General features: G+C 35.3%; 1 protein-coding gene, 1 long non-coding RNA gene and 1 pseudogene across 2 annotated transcripts; 1 reads left to right on the top strand and 2 right to left on the bottom strand.

Moving 5' to 3' along the window:
- Positions 1 to 205: 205 nt before the first annotated feature.
- LOC116729972 (GTPase IMAP family member 8-like) lies at positions 206 to 9,022 on the bottom strand. Its single transcript, XM_032578890.1, has 6 exons — positions 8,793 to 9,022; positions 6,538 to 6,589; positions 5,712 to 6,299; positions 5,550 to 5,615; positions 4,655 to 5,287; positions 206 to 1,406 (listed from the first exon to the last, which is right to left on the bottom strand). The coding sequence occupies exons 2-6, from the start codon at positions 6,554 to 6,556 to the stop codon at positions 736 to 738; spliced, it is 1,977 nt and encodes a 658-aa protein (XP_032434781.1). The 5' UTR covers positions 6,557 to 6,589; positions 8,793 to 9,022; the 3' UTR covers positions 206 to 735.
- Positions 9,023 to 17,533: 8,511 nt separating this feature from the next.
- LOC116729188 (uncharacterized) lies at positions 17,534 to 18,278 on the top strand. The gene is made up of 2 exons (XR_004341105.1): positions 17,534 to 17,678; positions 18,225 to 18,278. It is a non-coding gene; the product is annotated as an uncharacterized LOC116729188 (long non-coding RNA).
- A 92-nt stretch (positions 18,279 to 18,370) lies between these two features.
- On the bottom strand, positions 18,371 to 20,938 carry LOC116729598 (neoverrucotoxin subunit alpha-like; annotated as a pseudogene).
- Positions 20,939 to 21,429: the final 491 nt, after the last annotated feature.

The raw sequence follows: 21,429 nt of genomic DNA, 5'->3' as shown, positions 1-21,429 counted from the left end.
AATCCACAAACAAATACATTAAATTAAAAACTAAAAAAAATTAAACAGATATTAAAAAGGTCTGGAAATGTTTCCAACACAAACAGAACAAACAATAAAATATTCCTGATTTCATAGTTTATCTGTGTTTATTGTTAAATGATGGATTGGAAGTTGGGATCAGGTTTTAATTTCTAAAACATCATTTCAGGCTGAAAGTTAAAAAAAAATCCACCAAGATCCAGATAAAATAATGAACTTATGTAAAAATCTTGTAATAATGAATCTTTAGATTTGAACATCCTGCTCAGCAGATCTTGTCTTGTTGGTTCTTCAACATGTAAAGTTAGTTTAGCTGCTTTAGTTCAACACCAAACAAAATATCAGGAAATACATGAAAATATGAACAGTTTGAGCAAATTTTTCATTTTAAATTAAATGTTTTTTCTAATCTCCAATTTTGCATTTTGTTACAAACTGATTAAACCAATAAAGTTAAAATAAACACAATGAAAATGAAAAGAATAAAGAAAAGTTAGAAACTATAATAAAATGTAAAAAGGAGCAAAAATAATCAAAGTGAAGCACCAATAACTAAGACAATAATGCTGTAATATCACAGGTTAGTATTAATATTCATTGTTCAGAAACAAATGATTGGTTAAGCACTTTGCATTCTGGGAGTCAGAGTTTATTTTGTTCTCTACAGTCATTTCCTGTCTCCTTTTAACGCTTTAATCAGATTCAGGATAAACTTTATTGGTTAATTTTTTCTGCACAAACAGGAGATTTTATTTTGGTTTCAGTTACAGGTAGCATCTCTCTGGTGTAGCAGCTGATTTTATTCTTTTTCACCATGATGTTGATCATTTGGATCAGATCAGTGACTTGTGAGCGATTCTTTATTTTATAGTTATTAAACACATGGTATCTTCCTCCACAGTCTCTGATCAGATTCTTACAGGCCTCGTCACATTCATGTTCAGTGTAATCTTTAATTGACTTCTTCTCATTTTCCAGTGCATCTCCTCCGGTAAAGAGGACAATAGTAAACTTTTTATAATGTTTTCCCAAAACTTCCTCAGTCAGTTCCAGTGTCTCTGTATCTTCTCCTATAGTGAATCTGCCGATCGGTAAAACCAGCAGGAAGACATGAGGACCTGGAGACACCAGACTGAAACATTTCTTTAACTCTTCATTAACCTGACCTGAGGTCAAGTTGTTGTCAAAGAGACCAGGAGTGTCAACAACAACAACATGATGACCGTCTACCTTACAGTAAGCTTCCTGACAGATTGTAGTTACTGACTGAGGAGAAGCTTCAGCTTTAAACTCTTTTCTTCCCAGGATGGTGTTTCCTGATGAACTCTTCCCACTGCCAGTCTTTCCAATCAGAACGATCCGGAGACGCTTAGTGCAATGATACTCTGGATTACATGGGAAATTGCAGAAAAAATAATAATTACAAACAGAGAAACTTTTAGTATTTTAATTACTTGATTGGATTAATTGGATTATTGATTGGATTATATTGCTTTGTGTTTCTGTGTTTGTAATGATGTAAAGCACTTTGAAATGCCTTGCTGCTGAAATGTGCTATACAAATAAAATTTGATTTGATTTGATTAATAATGTATCAAATTTAAATAAAGTTGTAATATTTGTTCCAAGCTGAAGCTGAGAACAGTACTGAAATATTTTTGAAGGGACAGTAAACAATAATACAATCTATATTTTATTGCTTTGACATTTTAAAAATGTGTTTCATTTCCATTTTGATTTTTTATATTTTTTTATGTCTTAATCACCCAAAACATTTAAAAAAAAGACAAAACGCCCCAGCAGGTTTTTCCACTTCTTGTTATGTTTCTGGTTTATCTGGTAAATAAATCATTTCCATATTTGGCAACTCAATTTTGTTGCATCAACCTTTGGTTCTAATTCTACATTCAGTCTTTTTTGGTAAAAATCTGTCAGCATGTTGCATCTTGACCAGGTGATAAGTCCAAACCTCTTGTTCTGTAAATACATTTTTTGTTTTCCATTCTCTGTATTTGATCCGTTTTCTCCTGGATTTTTTTCTGGACTCTGACATTATAAAACTACTCTGCTCACTCTGAGGGACTCAGCTTCTGTTGATGTTTAGTTGGACTCAATGATGATGATAAATTAAATCCCTCTTTATGATGCTGCCACTGCCATGTTTCACTGTACGGTATGTTGTTTCTTTGATGATGGAAAATGTTGTTGTGCCAAACATCCATTTTGGATTTATGTTGAAAAGTTAAAATTACATTTTACCAAACCAGAACAAAGTAGAGTTTGGTGAGACTTCAATTAGGTCTGTATGTTTTCTTTAAATGGTTTCTCTGCTGCTGATTCTCAGTCCATATGAATAATTCAGGACGTTGTCAGCATAATGAACACAACCAGTTTTATCCAGAAAGTTTCTGCAGCTACTTGATTTGTTTTAATGAGAAATTATACAGGATAAATTACATATTTTTGTGTAATTTATGCCATTTTTACATCGCAACAATTAACTTTTCTTTGGGAGAGACTCTGTTAAAACCCCTCCATATTTAGACTTATAGCAGCAGCTGCTCCCATTGGTCAGAACGTGGGGAGCAGCCAGCAATGTGCATATGCACAACTTTTTCAGATGTAAATAATAACATACAATGAGAATATAGTTAACGATGGCATTCACAACACATAGGGCCCAACAGTAAATCTGTAATGACACGATCAGTAAAACTGTCTTGGTCTAGCCTTCAGAGATCAGGAGGAACAGACTATGAATGAATGAATGGATGACCTTTGACCCCAAGAGGGTCTCTCCTCCTGAGGACTGCTTCTAGGAGTATCACTGGTTATAAAGGATGTTACAGCTAGAATGATCAAAGCAGCTGCTGCAGCATTTATTCTTTTTAATTCCAGTGATAAAAATGGAAAACATGACCTACAAACTGTGCCGTCACTTCAGCTGTAGATTATATACATCAGCTCAACATTAGGTTGTATAATTAGAACGTATCTCTGATTAAAGCTTTGACACAAACTGCTGGAAGTGTCAACAAGAAGAGAAACATGACAGTCGCATGTGTCATTTAATCAGTCTGTTTTCGTTTTTTTTTTTTTTTCTATGTTGTGAATTTAATTTGTTCTTTTGTTTTATCACTCCTGGTTCTGTTCTTCACATGTTGGTTCAGATTCATTAAATGTTATTCTTTAGTATTTTATTTACCAGATTTTAGTGTTCTGTTTAGTTATGGTGTTTATATTTATTATACATTATTTTTCTCTCTCAGTTTCTTCAGTGGGTTAGGGTTAGGGTTAACCAGCTGCCAGCTGCACAGCTTTCTGTCAGTCACTCTGACCTGGTTCCCATCACCCTCATCACCTCCACAGCAGTTTTAGCCAGTTAGTTTTCCTCAGATATTGCCAAATCCTTCCTCTAACGGTTAGTCTAACTCTCTGCAGCTCAGCCTGTCTTCCAGCTCTCCCTGTTTTCATGTTTAAGTTTGTAGTTTATCTGTTTTTTCATTCTGTCAATTTTCTGGAAGTTCACTAAATATTTTTCATCATGAGATCATAACTCACTTCTCTGTGTCTGGGGCGTCTGCCACAAGTTGGCTGGGTGTTCAGCTTTGGCACTGACCAACTACACCGATCAATAGCCACTGTCACTGGGATTTATTAAGTTCACCAGTTTCATGTTCGCTGGTTGGATCACAAACACTAGAAACACAGACAAGCTGACCTTTAAATGTATCTTTCACTGCAGACTGGACCACTGAGGCCAACTGAATACAATTCACATTCTGTATGTAGAAACCTAAAGCCAGATTGGTTCCAATTGTGGTCTGTGTATTTAATTGTGGCTACATGAGACACATTTATTGATCTAAGTAAAATTTAACCTGCAACGCTGTAAAAAAAAAAAACACTGTTAGCCTCTGATAGATTTTGACTGTTTTATTTTATTATTAGACTTAAATATGTGGATGCACAAATAAATGTTATCATCAGCCAAAATATGAGCTGAAATAACACAAGAAATGAAATATTATTATTGTTTTGGTTAACTAATTGACTAAATTACCTTAATCCCATTATCTCCATTGTATTGTCACCACAATATTTTACTCCTCAGTTGCAACTTTGAAAAATGTCCTTATTATCTTTATTTTTTACTACATAATCCCAATCCATTGAAATAGAAAATTTATTTTAATAATTTCATAGGAACTGATGTGATGTCTGTGCTTTCTGGCCAAAGAAAAGCCACGTCCAGCAAATGAACGTGTATTGTCTTTTAGTTTCCCTGAAATAATCTCATTATATTTAATTTTGGGACAATGAGTTCAGAATGTTGTATTTTGAGCTGTAAATGTAGCCTTATTGTCTTGCTTTGTTTAAATAAACTTAACCTTAAGTTAAATATGAGTTAAAATATTTATATTTTCTCTTTTACCTTCAACCCCGAACATTTCTGATGTGTTCTCAATGCCACTATTTGGTTTTGACCAGGAGGGATTATTTCTGTCTTTTTAAATAAATGTCACATCTGTATTAGATCAATACATTATGTTAAAAGTTGAATCTATTTCAACAAAGATAAGGAGAACATTGAAAATCTTTAAAAATATAACTTCAACTGTTAAGTAGTTACCTGAGTCTGTGTATTTTGTTTTCAGCACATTTACTTCAGTCTGTAGCTGCAGTTTTTCCTCCATTTGGCCCCATAATAATGTTTTAGTTGTATAAGATGAATCTTTCTCTCTGTCAGAAACATTTTTCTCCAGCGTCTCCATCAGGTCTTTGATCTGCCGTCTGTCTCTGATGTTCAGAACAAAATATCTTCCTCCACAGATCTGGAGGAGATCCTGGATGTTCTTGTTCTCTATAAACTTATCAACATCTGGATGTTCAGCATCAGTCTCTGTAGTGAAGAGGATGATGGTGAAGTCGTTGACTCTAGAGCTGAATGTGTCCTGGATGGTGTGTAACTCTCCCTTGTCTTCATCAGTGAGGGGACCCACAGGTAGGACCAGGATGAAGGCGTGGACACCCTCAGGATCACAGAGGGAGACACACCTGAAGGATTCCTCCATCACTTCCTGCTCAGCTTTTCCATACAGCGCAGGCAGCTCCACCAGAGAAACCCCACGTCCAAACACCTCTCCCTGCTTTCTAACACACTCTGAAGGAAGATCCTGGTGACCTAGAATGACCTTGGCTGCTGCCGTCTTCAGTGGTTCACTTGGACCAAACAGAACCAGGTTCAGAGGTTTATTACTGACATCTGAAAGTACAAAAACATTTTTAGTTCTTTGCTGAGTTTTTTTTTTCTTTCTGTACTTTATCTGTAAATAACATCATTAATTGAAACCATGGTAATAAATATTTGAGACAGGTTTTACAAAAACATAATATTATGCCATAAAATAGATTTATATTTTTCTCCTAGTGATGTGATATTTTTATGGTGTTAATTCCAGTCTGTTCTCATTACCTTTTATTATCTTTATTTACATTTTGACTAAAATTGTGATATTTTAACTTACTGCCAGATGAAAAGTATTCCCAAAAGGATGACAGTTGAGAAGTAATTTGTTTAACTGCATAAAATCCTGTAAAATATGACATCAAAGTTAGGTAATATATGAAGTAAATGCATGTTACAACCATGTCAACTATTTTCTTATAGGTTTATAATTTGCTCTTACCCATGTCTTTAATGGGAGTTACAACTGAAGCTTTAAGTTTCTGTAATATGTGGGGGTCGTCTGCTGATGGAAACGTCGCTGCATCTTCTAACTTTCTACATTTCACATGTTCTCCATTATTTCTTTTCACAATTTTATCAAAATAAGTCATCAGCTCTGAAAGATCAGTCTTCCTGAATTCAAGTATGTCCTCTATCTCTAATTTTTCATTTTTACATTTTTCTATTAGCTGAGTCAACACAGAATTGGAATCTGAACTTTCCTGTCTGGACTTCAGAATCAGAACCAATGAGTGATCAAATGATCGATCACTGAAGGTTTCAAGGATTGTGCAGATCCAGTTTTTTTCTTTTTCAGTGAAGTATTTAGGTTGCAGAACCAACAGGAAGACATGAGGTCCAGGAGCTGAGAGTCTGGCGATGTATCTAATGAACTTTTCCTCGTTGTTCTTTGTGGGACCCAACAGATCTGGAGGGTTGATGACAGTTATTGGTTTGTTTTTCAGTCCATCATTTCCAAGAAACAAGTTCCAAACTAAATTCCTTTGGGACAAGAACCCGCCCAGCAGAACCACCCTGAGCTCAGACTCTGGAGAAAAAATACATATTAATATTATTAAATTATTTATGTGTATTAATGTGTCACATTCAACCATTTTCAAACATCCTAAAGTTAAGACGACATATTCACACCAGAAAAACGTTTAGTTTTTATTTTTACAAGTTTCTAAATGAGGTTAACAGTTAAAACCAGTGAATAAACAGAATCTGGTTTCAGCAGCTCTGAGTTACTGAAGGTGTTTTAACAGAACAGTTTCTAAACTCACCACGTTCTGCTGCTGCCATGATGTCTGTGTTTTACAGGAAATCTGCTTAAATCTGGTTTCAACAAGCATAAAAGAACAAATGTATTAAAATATATCACAAAGAAAATCTGTATTAATAATGTAACTAAATGCATAAATACCCATTTTCAATTTAAGCACCTTTAATACTTTTTATGGTGATTTATTTGCAGTGAAAATACTGAGATTAGTGAGATCAGTAAACTTTTAATCTTCGTTTCTCAAAGGTTAAACTTGATCACAAGTCAGGAGACATTTTACTGTCGTTCTTAGAGCAGCAGGAAAACGCATCAAATTACAAACCCAGGAAACAGAACCAAGACATTTTAAAACAATATTCTTCAGACAGAAATGTGCAAACACAGAAAAACTGAGGCTACTTTCACACAACAGGTCTATTTTGTTGTAGTTTATGCTACTAATTAAGCCCCAGTGAGACGTCTGTGTGACCGGCTTCCATCCCCAAAGTGACTCGTGACCCTGAAGAAGAATGTAGCAGTTTACAGCAGGAAAGATGGCCGCCATTTATGGGTCAGTTTTAAAGTTATTCAGAGCGACAGCAACGTCACCGGATCAGAACAAGACGAAGGAAACTGATAACAACACACACTTAACAGCTTCCTTCACTTCCTCTGCTGCCATTTTTAAACCTACAGACAGACTGTAATTATAAAACAGCAGAAAATTAACATCGTTCACATCATCTCCTTCTGTTCTCTGATTGGCCCGTTAAAACATACAGGAGGAATCCAAGTGAATGGGAGAAAGCCTGGAGTGAGCTGATCCAAATTAAATAAAATACAACAGGAAGACAATAACTAGGCCCAGATTTACTATCTGATTTCTTCTGGTCCAGAATTATGATGCATGTTTCACATCAATTACATAAAAACCAGATAAAATGCAACATGGCCGCTCTGACTGCAGACACTTTGGAAACAATCAGATTAGTTTCACATGTGGAAACAGGGAGTGAAAAGATCCTAATGAATTGTTCAGACTGTTAAAAATAAGCTGGATATTATTTTCACATTCAGGTTAATAAAAGTGGATTTGTGTTGCATTTGCCTGCTGCTGTGTGAACGTAGTTTATTCAGTGTTCAATTTGAAACAAAACACTTTAGAATCATGTTTTTCTCTTTTATCGTGGATTAATAAGGACTAACTATGAAGATTTCTGTCAGTAATCATCCATCATAAACTGGGATCATTTGATCCACTGAGACATGAAAGCAGGAAGCAGCAGCCGATCCGGTTCCTCCACCAGACTCACCAATGACAATGTTGGGTTTTAAAAGACTTAAAGAACAAGAACAGGAAGATCTGACTGTAAATGTTTCATATAATTTCTATTAGAATCAACTGATGATTTTAAATGTCATGTGATTATTGACATTTTCTTGATTTTAGTCTTTCAGGAAATTCATTTAAAGGCGATTTTAAATATCATTGAGTGTTTTTTTTATCCTGGTTAAATAAAGTTTAAATAAAGAAAAATATCAATTTGATCAGATTTAATCTGTGATTGATCTTTTAGTCAAAACCCAGAATATCAAAGAGCTGAGAAAAATAATTATGATTGCTGCACAAATCTAAAATAGTGAATCATCTTCAAACTACCAAACATTAGAATGTAAAAAAAAATTGTTTTTTTACATCATTATTAAAAAAACTATTGTTATAATGTAACCTTATAACCTTTTACTTTAACCTTATGATTCAAAAGCACAAAAACAGTTTAACAAGAAAGTTCAGATGGAGAAGGAAGTAAATGATAAAGAGAAACAATAAACATGTTTAGATTATTGCTGCATGATTCTGTTGAGTCCATTTAATTTAAATTAATTTAATTTATTACTTTTTCTGAAGGCTAAATCATATCTCACACTAAATAAAACTCATTTTCAAACAAAACGTCTTGTGATCTGTTCATCATGTGTAAATGTAAATTTTATTTACATTTACATGCGAATATCAACATTATGCTCAAACTGGGTTTCATAAAATGAAAACATGAAAACTTGTTTGGTTTAAGTGTCTAAAATAATTTGTTCTCTGAAGGAAATAAAAACATAAAATCAGAATCAGGCTGATTTTGACAGGAACACGATTCCTAGATATTATTCTTTTTAAATATTGATATTTGTCATGGCAACTTTGATCTGTTAATATTCACATCAACATTTCTAGTAAATCTTATTAAATGTCCGAGAATCATTTATTTTAATGTGACTCACCTGCTGAAGCTCAGAAATGTCACTGAAGTTTGGATTGAAAGAAAAAATCCTTTCAAATCAGAACCAGATGTTTTCCCATCAACTCCAAAATAACATAAAATGAAGAAATAAAGTTAAACTTTAGTAATTAAATCTCTGCTGCTGTTTTCAGAGTTTCTGCCTTTCAGACGTTTGACAGTTTGATGAAATTCCTGCTCTGGGTGTTTCACTGACTTTTCTTCCTCATTCCAGCAACAACTGAAGTTTTTCCTTCAATAAACCTGCAGAGTTCAAACTGAACCAGACCAACAAGATTCACACATTAAAACAAAAAACAACTGAAACTGATCCAGCCAGGCTTTTTCCTCCATGCAGTCGGTTCTGATCAGGAACCAGCAGGAAAATCACAGCTGCTGTTTTCTGGAGGTCAGATGGAAATCCTGGAGTTTGTTCATTTATCAGGTTTTATATGAACAGAGAACAATCTGTTCCTGCTTTCAGGAAAACAATGAATTACAAATAAACCAAGAAACACATTGAAGGACTGGAGGAAACCAGAACAACAGAAGAGAAAAAACTCAAAATCCACGTTTGAACTCTGAACTCTGACTGAAAAAAAAGTCTGAAATGTTGATCCAGACCTTATTAAACCCATGTGGTTATTTACATGGAGAACATGTTGTAAGAGACAAACATTCATCAGAATGATCAGTTCTGTCTCTTTAAAGTTAAATAATCTGATCTGTGCTGTAAAATAAAAGAAATGAAAACTTCCCTCATCTACAGCTGTGACCACAGCGACAAAAATCTTTATGTTTTTATTAATACAATCTGATCACAGATATACTGTAGGAAAGTCCAAAACAGAGAAATGTTTCCATTTGTCCCAATCAGAATTAAGTTTCAATCTATTTTAACAGATCTAGGATCTGATAAAACTTTACTTTGAATATTTTCTCTTTAATTTCTGAGTATTTTCTCTACAACTTGTCTGAAACTTGTTTTTTCATCATTATTTCACTCCATAAAAATCACTTTAAGACATTTTCTTCAGCTCAAACTGTGAAACTGAGACTCCAGTTTCTTCCAGAAGCAGCAGGCTGAGCAGCTTCCATCAGTCCAACCAGTTCATCAACCGTCTTCAGTTCCCAGAAACGGTGAACTGATCCCAGAACAGCTTCTGTTGCTTCATCTATCGCTGGTTTAACACTGTGGCTGATAATCTGCTGCAAAATATGAAATATCTATAATGTAGAAATGTTTGTAAAACAGTGAACTGGAGGAATAAACTCCTTTATTAGTCTTCATGCAGTATTTTAAGGTTTGTTTCTTTTCTCTCTCTGTGTTTCATGAAGTTCATCTTCCTCATCAGTTTCTCTGTGAATCTTCGTCTGAATGGATCCGACATTAAAAAGTTTTTAGGCTTTTAATTTATAGAGACGTGTTAATAAGCAGCAGTTCAACAGGAAGCAGTGATCAGTGTAAGGATCAGTCCTGAGGCGCTGAGTGACTCAGTGGTGGAGCCGGCCGCCATCAGCAGGTAGCAGTCTGTAACGCAGCGGTCTGCGGTTCCATTCATTTATTGCATGTCCTCCACTTCTCTCTGTTGAGCCACAAATACTGTAAAAAATAACCAGTCCAACACATTTACTCCATTTCACAGTTGAATTATTCTGCTTTCTTCATTCAGAAAGGAAGAGAAAACAGCAGCATGGCAACCAGAGGAACGAGAATAAAATAATAGAATCAACTAAAATAAAACAGGAACTACGGAGAAACACTGAATTTATTTGACATTATATTTTCAGATTAAATGTTGCAGTAATGTAATAATACAAGCATCTGAATCTGAAGTGTAATTAAACAATGAACTATGTTCACTGTTAGAAACCATGAATTCAGTCTGAGAATAAAATTCTGTTTATTTGGATAGAAAAAGTCGGTTCTGCTGCAGGAATCAGTTTCCTGTTAAAACTTCTTCATCATGACAGATTCTGCCAAATGTGTAAAAATGTTGCATATTTGCTGCAGCTTGACTTCTGCAGCAGCAGATATTGAACAGAAACATGAAGTGGAGGAAAAAGAGAGACAGGATGAAGACTTGGTGAGGTCTTCTTCAGCTCCCAGTTACTGGAGCGTCCAGTCTGGGTTCTGGTCCTGACCTCAGTGTTTGTCCCAAAACTGCACAAACTTTTCTGTTCCATCTTTTTCAGATTTATGTGGGATGTTCTTGATTTTTTAAAGAGCAGGACAGAAGTCAAGGTTTTCAGTGGCACCTGAGATTCCTCTGGAGAAATTCATTATTTTACCCAAGAAATATGTCATTTTTAACTTTGGCCTTAAACTTGATGCTGATCTTCAATTTGATGGTCAGTTTTAGACAAATCCAGTTTTGACCAGTTAAGGCAACTGGCCAAAATAAAGCCAATTATGTCTAAGACATATTTAGAGACAATAATTCATCTTTCATCTCTTCTTGGCTGTTTTACTGTAATGAACTTGAGATCAGAGGTTCCCATGTTGCCCAGCTGCAGAACACAAATTACTGAGGCAAACACAAATATGAGCAATTTTCTCTATTTTAGCTGCACTCACAAGATTTCCCTCCATTTTAAGATTAATTTTTAAATTTTTATTTTAAAGCTCTCTGGCCTTGACCCTTCATACCTCTAAATGTTCTTCAATTCCCTTCTGTTCTCATTTAAACTAAATATTGTTTGTTTCTTAAGGCTGTGAATATTATTCTCACAACACTTTAAAATCTCAACAGATTGAGGCAGATGATGATACTGGAGAGAAAATATTCTGTCAAAATGTTCAGTTACTGATATTTTCATGTGAATTACAAACTGGGGACTGAAAGTTTCTACAGCTTAAAATTTTAAATCTTCACTTCTTGGTTAAGTTACAAAAACATGAAAATCAAAGTTTGACAAACTCTAAAGTAAAACTTAAACAGTTTAAATCATAAATTTAATGCTAAAGTTTGTTGTGTTAAAATTTGAAGTTCTGCCAAACTGAAGGTTGAATCTGTTTTAGGATATTAGATTATAATGTTTTAGACCTTATTGGCTGCTTTATTGTTTTATCAGTGGGGAAATTTTAACCTGACAGAACAATCTGTAAATAAACAGGAAACTCAGAGTTTAACTCAGGATTCAGATTTACTGGTGGTTTCCACTAGGTGGCAGTGTTACAGATATTGAGACTTCAGATCTGGGAACATCAACAACGTCATCATCCTGCCAACATCCTGACTGATGAGGAAGAAACAGATGATCTGGACCCTGGTTCACTGTAAAACAGACATCCTGAGTGTTTATGTAAAATCAGAAATTATCACAGAAAAGAAGAAGTTCAAATTATTATGCTATGAATGAAAACCTCAGAGTTTTTCCAAAATAAAAGTTGCTAAATTAGACAAAACTTATCCTAAAGGAAGCATTTATGTTATTCAGTAATTAAAGCTGATAAAGTTACACAGCATGAAGTTAAAATGTTTACTAGTTAATATGAAAGGACAGAAAACTAATTCTTTATTTGAACTTTCAGTCTATGATTTATTTTCACCAATAACTAAACTTTTATTCCCTCCACCATTAATAAAGTAGATCCCTGTTATGATCTGGCAGAAAATCCTCTAAATGATAAAAACATGAACATATTCTGTTTCATAAAAGCCTTTAAAAGTCATAAAATAAAAACTTTCCATATAAGAGACTGTATAAAAGGCGCTGACATTTCTGTATTTTATTTTGTAATGTTTTTTTTTTTTTTTTTTTTTTTTTTTTTTTTTTTTTTATTGCAAACAAAGAACATATGTGAACAACATAGAACAATAATAGTTACAAACAGATACAACACAAACGGGCTTTACAGAACATAGAACAATTATTTTATAATGTCAAAATCAAATCGGTGCTCGAGGGTTGCAGTTCTTTAAGGGCAGTAATAATTTGAATGGCTTTAGCATTTGAGCTGATTTTTAAGGATTCTAAATAGATATTAATAGAAGATAATAAAATCTGGAAATTAGGTTTTTGTTGTAAATGTTTGGAGGTGTGAATATGATATTTACCATAAATAATAAAAAAGTTGACAACATATAAAAATTCTGTTTTGACAAGTTCACATTTCTCCATCCCAAACAAAATATCCTTATTTGTTAAAGTAATATTGAGATTTTTTTGATGAAAAAAAATTGACATATCTCTCCAGAATATTTTGGTATAATTACAATCCCAAAAAAGATGAACAAGCTTTTCCTCATTATTTTTACAAAAAGTACACAAAGGGTCCAAATCCCATTTATATCTTTTTATCAAAAATGCTTTAACAGGATAAACATTGTGAATAATTTTATAAGAAATTTCTCTTACTTTATTGTTTATTAAGTATTTTTTTAGAAGTATCCAAGTCCACTTCCAATTTATATTTTCAAAAATGCTGGACCAATAAAATATACAAGCTGGTGAAAAAACAACATCTCGTAATAGAATCTTTCTTAACATTTTGTTGGTTGTTTTCTTACTTAAAAAAGGGCAATCATAATCAACATAAATGGAGTTTGGATCAAAATTTGGCACTGAGTGAATTGGATCTGGAGGTAAAGATGATAAAAGCTTTAATGACCCACTGGGGATTGCGTCAAACACCACAGCATATTCTTTAGGGGTGACAGGAAATTGGAAATGTAACATAAAATCAGAATAAAACAATAAATGACCATTTGGATTTAATAATTGGCTTACAAGTAATATTCCCCTATCAAACCATTTTCTATAAAAGATTGTCTTATTTTTGTATTTAATGTCTTCATTATTCCAGATATAGTATTTGTGGGGAGAAAAATTGTGTTTGTACAAAAGTGACCAGCTTAAGAGCATTTGTTTATGAAACGTAGATAGTTTTAGGGGTATTTTGGGTATACTGTAATTGCACCTAAGAAGAAAGGGTAATCCTCCAATTTTGTCAAAGTTGTAAATGGGAATAGCATTCCATATAGAGTTTGGGTTTTTTAGAAGATTTTTTAAATATTTAATTTTAAATGAATTGTTTAAAGATGTGAAATCAAGGGCTTCAATTCCACCTTTTTCAACTTTATTCATTAGAATATTTTTTTTGATAAGATGGCATTTCTTTTTCCATATAAAATTAAAGTTTATTTTATTAATATTGGTACTGATTTGTTTGGGAACATCAAGAGCAAGGGCCGGATAAACGAGTCTAGAAAAGCCTTCAGCTTTGACTGATAATGAACGTCCTAAAGAGAGAGAGATCTGACTGGAGCCATAGATTAAATCTTTGTTCAACAATTTTAATTATGGGGTTAAAATTGTCTATTGACCTTATATTTTGATCTTTAATTATTGTGATTCCAAGATATTTAACTTTGTCTTTTATAGGAATATTGAGGAATGTGCCTTTTAAATTAGATTTAATGGAAAGTAATTCACATTTATTTAGATTTAGAGTTAAACCAGAAGCTTTGGAGAAGGTGTTGATGATTTCAATAGAGTTTTTTATTTCACATTTATTCTTTAAAAAAAGTGCAGTGTCATCGGCAAGCTGGGAAATTATGATGTTTCTGTTTGCAACATTAATCCCTGTAATTTGTTCCTTGATTTTAACTGAAAGAATTTGCATGGCCAGAATGAATAGATATGGGGAAACTGGACACCCTTGTCTGAGGCCTCTTTTCAAATAAAATCTTTTAGAGCAGCCATGTGATAATTTTACGGATGCATTACAATTCCTATATAACATTTGACAACTTTTAATTAAGATTTGTCCGTATCCAAATACTTCTAATGCTTTAAATAAAAATGTATGTTCAACTGTGTCAAAGGCTTTAAAAAAATCTAGAAATAATATGAGACCGTCCCCCTCTATTAAATCTGAGTAATCTAGCAGATCCAAGATAAGCCTAATATTATTAGTTATATGTCTACCTGGTATGAATCCAGACTGAGTTTCATCAACCACTTCTTCAAGAGTATTCTTAATTTTTGTAGCAATACAACCTGCAATAATTTTATAGTCATTTTGTAGTAATGTAATTGGTCGCCAGTTATCTAGAAGAAGCTTGTCTTTTTGTGGTTTAGGGATCAGTGTAATCAGACCTTGGGTCATTGTTGGTGGAAGTGATCCAGAATCCAAACTTTCAAGATAAACTTGATGTAAAAATGGCGATAGCTGTTCTGAAAACTTTTTATAAAATTCTGCATTGAGGCCATCAGTACCTGGTGATTTATTTAGTTTTAATTTATTGATGGACTTTTGGATGTCTTCAAGTGTAATCAAGGAATCACATTCTTCTTTATTATTTTTACTAATTTGTTGCATTTTATTCAGAGAGTTAATAAATTGTGTGACAGTTTCATCAGAACATCTTGACTGATAAAGTTCTTGGGAAAATGTTTCACAGTAAGATGAGATTTGAACAGGGTCTTCACAGATATTATTATTGATTTGAAGTTTCATAATACTGTTAGATATTTGGTGTCTTTTTTCTAATCTAAAAAAATAAGAAGAGTTTTTTTCTCCTTCTTCTAACCATTTCTGTCTCGATCTGATGTACGCTCCTTTAGCTTTGGAAATGTAAATATTGTCCAGGTTCAGTTGTAAATGGTTTAATCTAATCTTTTGTTCTTCAGATAAATTTTCTGGCAGAACATTGTTCAATAAGATAATTTCTTTTAGTACTTCTGATTCTACTTTCCTTTTTCTTTTAGCAATCTCAGCTCCAGTTTTCATAAACATTTTTCGAAGTTCATATTTTAGAAGTTCCCAATTTTTACTGAATTCCTTCTGACTGCAAGCTGTATTCCAATACTTTATAATTATTTGTTTTATGCTTTCTTCCACTGTTTTATTTTCTAACAGTGAAGAGTTGAGTTTCCAGTAAGCTGTAATTTTATTTTTTCCATACTGGTTTAATTTAGTTTTTTCAATTAAAATAAGCTTGTGGTCTGATAAAGGAGCTGGAAGAATCTCTGACTTAATTTCATCAGCTATTAAATCAGACACCAGCCAGAAATCAATTCTTGATTTAAAGGAGCCTGTTTTGTTTTGCCACGTAAATTCAACTTTGGAGTTATTTTTTTGCCTCCATACATCAATCAGGCCAAAGGTTGACATAAAGTTTTCTAGAACTGTGTTTGAATTTGTATTAGCCTTTGGAGGAAATCTATCTAATGCTTCATTAAGAGTCGAATTGAAGTCCCCACCAATAATAATGTTCATATTATGATATTTACCACATAAGTAATTCACCCCATTACTTAATCTAACATAAAGTTGCATATTTTCTGCTTTGGTATTGTACCCATATATAGAACCCAACAAAAAAATTCTTCATTTATTGATACAACTAATAAAGTAAAATGTCCATATGTATCTAAGAGTGAACATAATACATCTCCACTGAAGTTGTTTCGTAATATTGCCACTCCTGCTGATTGAGTAGTGCCATGTGCCAGCCATAGTTCGTCCCCCCATTGAGTTTTCCAGAATTTGGTATCATTTGCAGTTGAATGAGTTTCTTGGATAAAACAGAAATCTGCTTTAAAATTTTTAAGATATAAAAAAGTTGCCTTTCTTTTAATGTTGTTCCTTAACCCTCGAGCATTGAGTGAAATAACTTTAAAAAAAGAAATGCTACTAAGAGTTGTAGCTTCTAACCCTGAAAATTGAGTTACAGAAAAATCTAACAAACTCTCCCAACAGAAAAATTATATAATAAACGGAGCTTTTTCAATATTTAATGTCATTACTTAACTGTTAGTTCTGATTCTCAAGATGTCTTCTAGTCATTAGCAGGTTCAAGTTCTTTCCTCCTTCCTCCTTTGTCAATAACAAAGGCTCTGGGGCCGATGTAGAAAGCTGTTTTCCCTTCTTCGCGTGCTTTTTTCACCAGCGGCCACAGCAAGTTTCTTCTTTGACGGTCCTCTGGGGAGAAGTCCTCCTTGAAGCGCAGGTTGCTTGATTTCAGAAAAGATGACTGCTTGGCCGCCTTCCATACCGTATCCCTGTAGTGTCTCATGGAGAACTGGATCATCACTTCTCGAGGACGACCCGTGCCTGTAACGCGACCCAGCCGGTGTACGCTGTCGATGACGTCTGGTAATTTTTCTTTGCATCCTGGCGCTGTCTTCTGGCAAATGGTAATAACCTTGCTACGAACATCTTCTCCTTCTTCTTCATTTATTCCCGAAAGCCGCAAGTCCCATCTTCTTTTATAACGTGAAAGTTCGAGCAGCTTATTTTCCATTTGCAGCACCTTTTTTTCTGATTTCTCAACTCTCCCGACGGTTTCTGTCATCTTTTCTTGCATTTCTTTCATTTCAGCATGGATGTAATCCACCGAATCTTTGAGATCATTTATGCTTGCTTGAAGACCGTCCGCTCTCTCGTTTATCGTCAACTTTAAAGTTGCTATGATATTTTCAGCGAAGTCATGGTCTTCTGTCGATTTGTGACTTTTAGCCGACATCTTAGTTGGTGTATTTTCTGTGCTGACGGATTTGCGCTTACCACTTGCAGCCATTCTTTAAAATTTTCAAGACGTCCTTTTTAAACAGCTTTAAGCACAATATTTAACGAAGGTCTCAGAATAAATGCTTCCCTGCGTTAAAGCAGCAATAACAGCTCCCTATCCAGACAATCTCGGGAGAGCTTGCAAAGAACGACCACTCACGCCGCCATCTTGGCCAGCAATTTATTTTGTAATGTTGGTTTAGAGAGTATCCTAGGAAGTGACGTAAGTCAGAGTTTAGTGCTGCGCTCTGCTCATGGGAGCAATTTAATATACTTCCGGGTCAGTTTGCTGCGTTCTCAGCATGTGAGACCGCATTCATGTTGTAGTCTTGAGAAGTGATGCTCCGAGTGTTAAGTTGATGACGGAAAGTAAGTTACCGCATTTAGCGTGCTGTTTGTTTACGCTAGATTCAGTTTGTTATATGTTTAAATATATATGTTTAAACTACGGGAGAACAGGTATGCGATGTTGTGGGGCGTTCTGAGCGCTGGGAACTCAGTTGAGCCTGCTCAGCATTCATAGGTTTACCTTAAATCTTATTATTTGTAATTGCATTTCGGCCAGCAACTGTTATTGCTTTCAATTGAGTTATTGCGGCAGATATAGTAATTAAAGGCATGCGCTGCCAGTGGCCGCCGTTGTGTAGGGATTTTATCTGGCCACATGATGGCGCCAAAGGGCCTCTTATGTTAAATCGAGCCAAAGGGCGGTCTGTGCTCGTGTCTTTTTTCACCGAAGTTGCGCCTAATGATGTAACCTTTACGTGAATTGAGTTATTTGTGTATGTTGTGAATTTACATGCAAATGTGGATGGTTGAGTTTATTTCTTATTAGATATTTTGTTTGAGTTTGTATTAGTGGAACCTCTATTCCTGTAATATATTAGCCTAATGGCAATTTATTTGTTATTACAGACTGCTGGCAACACTGAGCATCACGACGAATAAACCAGTTCGCATCTAAGTCAAGGTTGATCTCATGTCCTCCTTCCTGTATCCTGACCGATACACCATCCTGTTTGCTGAAAATAACCTAAGAACCTAACCTAATTAACAGAGACAATAATAAGCAAATAAAATCTGTTAACCTGTAACCAACCTGCCCTGAACTCACCAGAGGAAAACTGCTGCTGTGACCCTGAACACATCATGTTACATTTACATCCTGGGTTTTAAATCTCACTAAACACCTTTAGTTACAAATAATGGTTTGATTAAACATTTAGAATAATTTGGGTTCAACAATGTAAGAAATCTAAATCAGAAATCAGTTTGAGGAAACTGACGTTTCTGATTTATGAAAGGACAGAATAACTGATCATGGCTGGATGAAAAATACAGAAACTGTCAGAACGACGATCTTCAGATGTTTCCAGTTATAATGTTTGATTCACACACTCAACTTCTATTAAGTTGAGATTTAATTGTTTTTAGTGAAATCCTCCACCTGTCGCTTTGAGGATTCAACTTGAAAAGATTTTTATCTGTCAGGTAAAAACGAGTCTAGAGAGTTTCTGTAATCAGATTATTCAACGTGTGAAAAATGTAGCAATAAGTTCAATAAAAACAGGATTAAAATGAAATCACTTCTTTAAATGTTAGTTTTTAGTAAATGTTGCTGAGGCTGGTAGTCGATGTCCTTCATTTAAAGATCTTTAATCTGGTGCTCAGGATCCTGACTTGATGAATGGGTGAATGACAGGATGAAACTCTGACATGCTGAGGATTAAACATGATGACTGGAACCAGTTGGTCTGGAAACACCAGAACCAGGCAGGACCGAGTCCTGAGGACCAGGGTCCACTGCTTTACAGCGTCCAGAGACTGGCTACTGACTTCAGTCCAACTCTGAGAGTTCTGCTGTAAGGAACCAAAACCATCTACACTTTAACTAAATTAATTAGACATTAAGACAAAATCATAAGATCAGAACTGAGGTATAAAATAAAAAGTTTTACTGCAAGGTAGAGAAGCTCAGGTCCAGTTCTAAAGATCCTGCAGCTTTTAGATCCATTTTTACTCCAACGGACCAGAACCAAACGGCTCTCTGGATCCCCTCAGCAGCAGAGTTCTGGTTCTGAGCGGCTCATTGGATCCAGAGAAGAGATGCAGCTAAAAGTCACAGGGTGGAAGATGGAAGCAGCAATGTGAGGTTTAGAGCCACGATGTGGAAACCAGGAATACAGAGTTTATCCTGAGTTCTTGGAAAGTTTAGTTTTCCTGATTCTTATGCAGCAGAAAACTTTTTCACTCTTATCCCATAAATTCCCTTTGCTCTGTTTGGACACTGCTGACATTTTAAATGACTAAATGTCTTCAACCATTATTAAGAGCAAACCTGAATGAATCCCACGTTATTCACTCTGTTTCTACGTTGGACTGAAGGAAGTTGGATTCGTTCTAAACATAGAGTCCTGGGTGGAGCGGTTCAGTGAATGAAGGTCAACATGTGAGTCAGTTTGCCAGAGGAGGAAACATTACAGACGGTCAGAGAGCCGCCTGGCCAGTCCAGATACTCTCCAACCTGCTGCAGCCGTCAGCAGGATGACTCCAGATCTTACCAAACACTGAGTTCACTCTTATCAACACCAAAGTACCAGGATGCAGGATTCTCTCCAAAGCTACTCACAACAACCTTTCCTTTCCTTTCCTTTCCTTTCCTTTCCTTTCCTTTCCTTTCCTTTCCTTCCCTTCCCTTCCCTTCCCTTTCCATGCTGTTATATCCAAGAGCAACTCCGACCTTATTCGGAGGTCCACTGCTCCACTCAACCTCAAAGTAACGGCGTCCTGCCAGCGCCTGCTCACACTGACCCTGGGTCAATCTGTTGAATCTCTGCAGGTTGCAGGATGTTGCTGCAATGGTCCACATGTTGCCTTCCTGTTGCCATCAGACAGATTCAACCAGCCGTTACATGTTTTTGGATCCAAGGTCAGGCTGCAGTGATCTATTGATGAAAAAGAGATAATCAGTTACTTCTCATCTCATCTCCTCCAGATTGAAACAGAACCACATGATTTCATATCTAATATGGATCTGATATGATTTAACTAAATCTTGGAGTTTGTTAGAGAAAGACTATTGAATAAACTCTGTTGGTGTTTGTATGAAGATGCCAGGTTTCTTGGTCCTAACGGAGCCGTCACATCAGGAACAACAGGCCCTGAGAAGTCTTGGGTTTTCAGAATCCCATCCCGGTACCGGTAGATGGTTGCTCTGATGAACTCTTTGTTTGGCAGAGCAGCTGCCAGGAAACCAAACCTCCTGCTGTTTGGCAGCTGAAATGAAATCTCTGGCTTTTTTCCTCATGTTGGCTACAACTTGATCTGAAAGGAACCACTGGTCTTTACTGGGAGGAGAGACGCTGGGTGGAGGTTGGTTTGGTCTTTGCTCAGATAGTTGGTCATCTGGTCCAGGAAGGGGTCGTCAGTTTCCACAGAGGTGAAGACAAAGCAGAAGAGATCAACTACGCCTGCAGCTAGAGCCTCTCCATCCAAACTCTTCTCTTCTGGATTCCCTCCATAATGTCCAGACATGATGATGTTGATTTCTCTCTCTCTGCATTATAAAACCAAGCATCTAAGGTTGTGTGATTGAATGGAGATTTCTCCTGCTGATTGTTAGGTCTAAATTACCTAAACACAGACACAAAGAAGAGACAAGAGTCAGAATTTTGTTTTACCTGCAGGGAGAGCACAGCTGAAAACCAGTTACAGATTTCTGCCTCTCATCTTATGAAATATGCGTCTGAAGATTGTATGTATGAGTTGTGTTCATGTGAGTGTGCAGCTGTTTTCTGCTCCCCCTCACTTCAGGGCTGCACACTGTCATGTAAAAAAACTATATAGACACCCTTCTGTCAAAATTTAATCGGAGTTTGGTGGATTAAAGACCCTAATTAATTGATTTTAATTCCCCTCCCCCATCTGTTACGACATCTGTTATTCCTACACCTTCTGACCTCCAAGTTTTAAGAGTAATACAATTAAAGTATGAAAAGCAATAAATGTTAGATAATCCAGAATAATATACAATATAGTATATTTAAATAGATTTGGGATGTTGTATGTAACCCGCAATTAGTAAAGGACTTTTATTTTTGCGGGCCCACTTCCTGTGTTG

The sequence above is a fragment of the Xiphophorus hellerii genome, chromosome 12, assembly GCF_003331165.1.
Source record: "Xiphophorus hellerii strain 12219 chromosome 12, Xiphophorus_hellerii-4.1, whole genome shotgun sequence".
NCBI lineage: Eukaryota > Metazoa > Chordata > Actinopteri > Cyprinodontiformes > Poeciliidae > Xiphophorus > Xiphophorus hellerii.
This window is presented reverse-complemented; position numbering and strand designations above follow the sequence as displayed.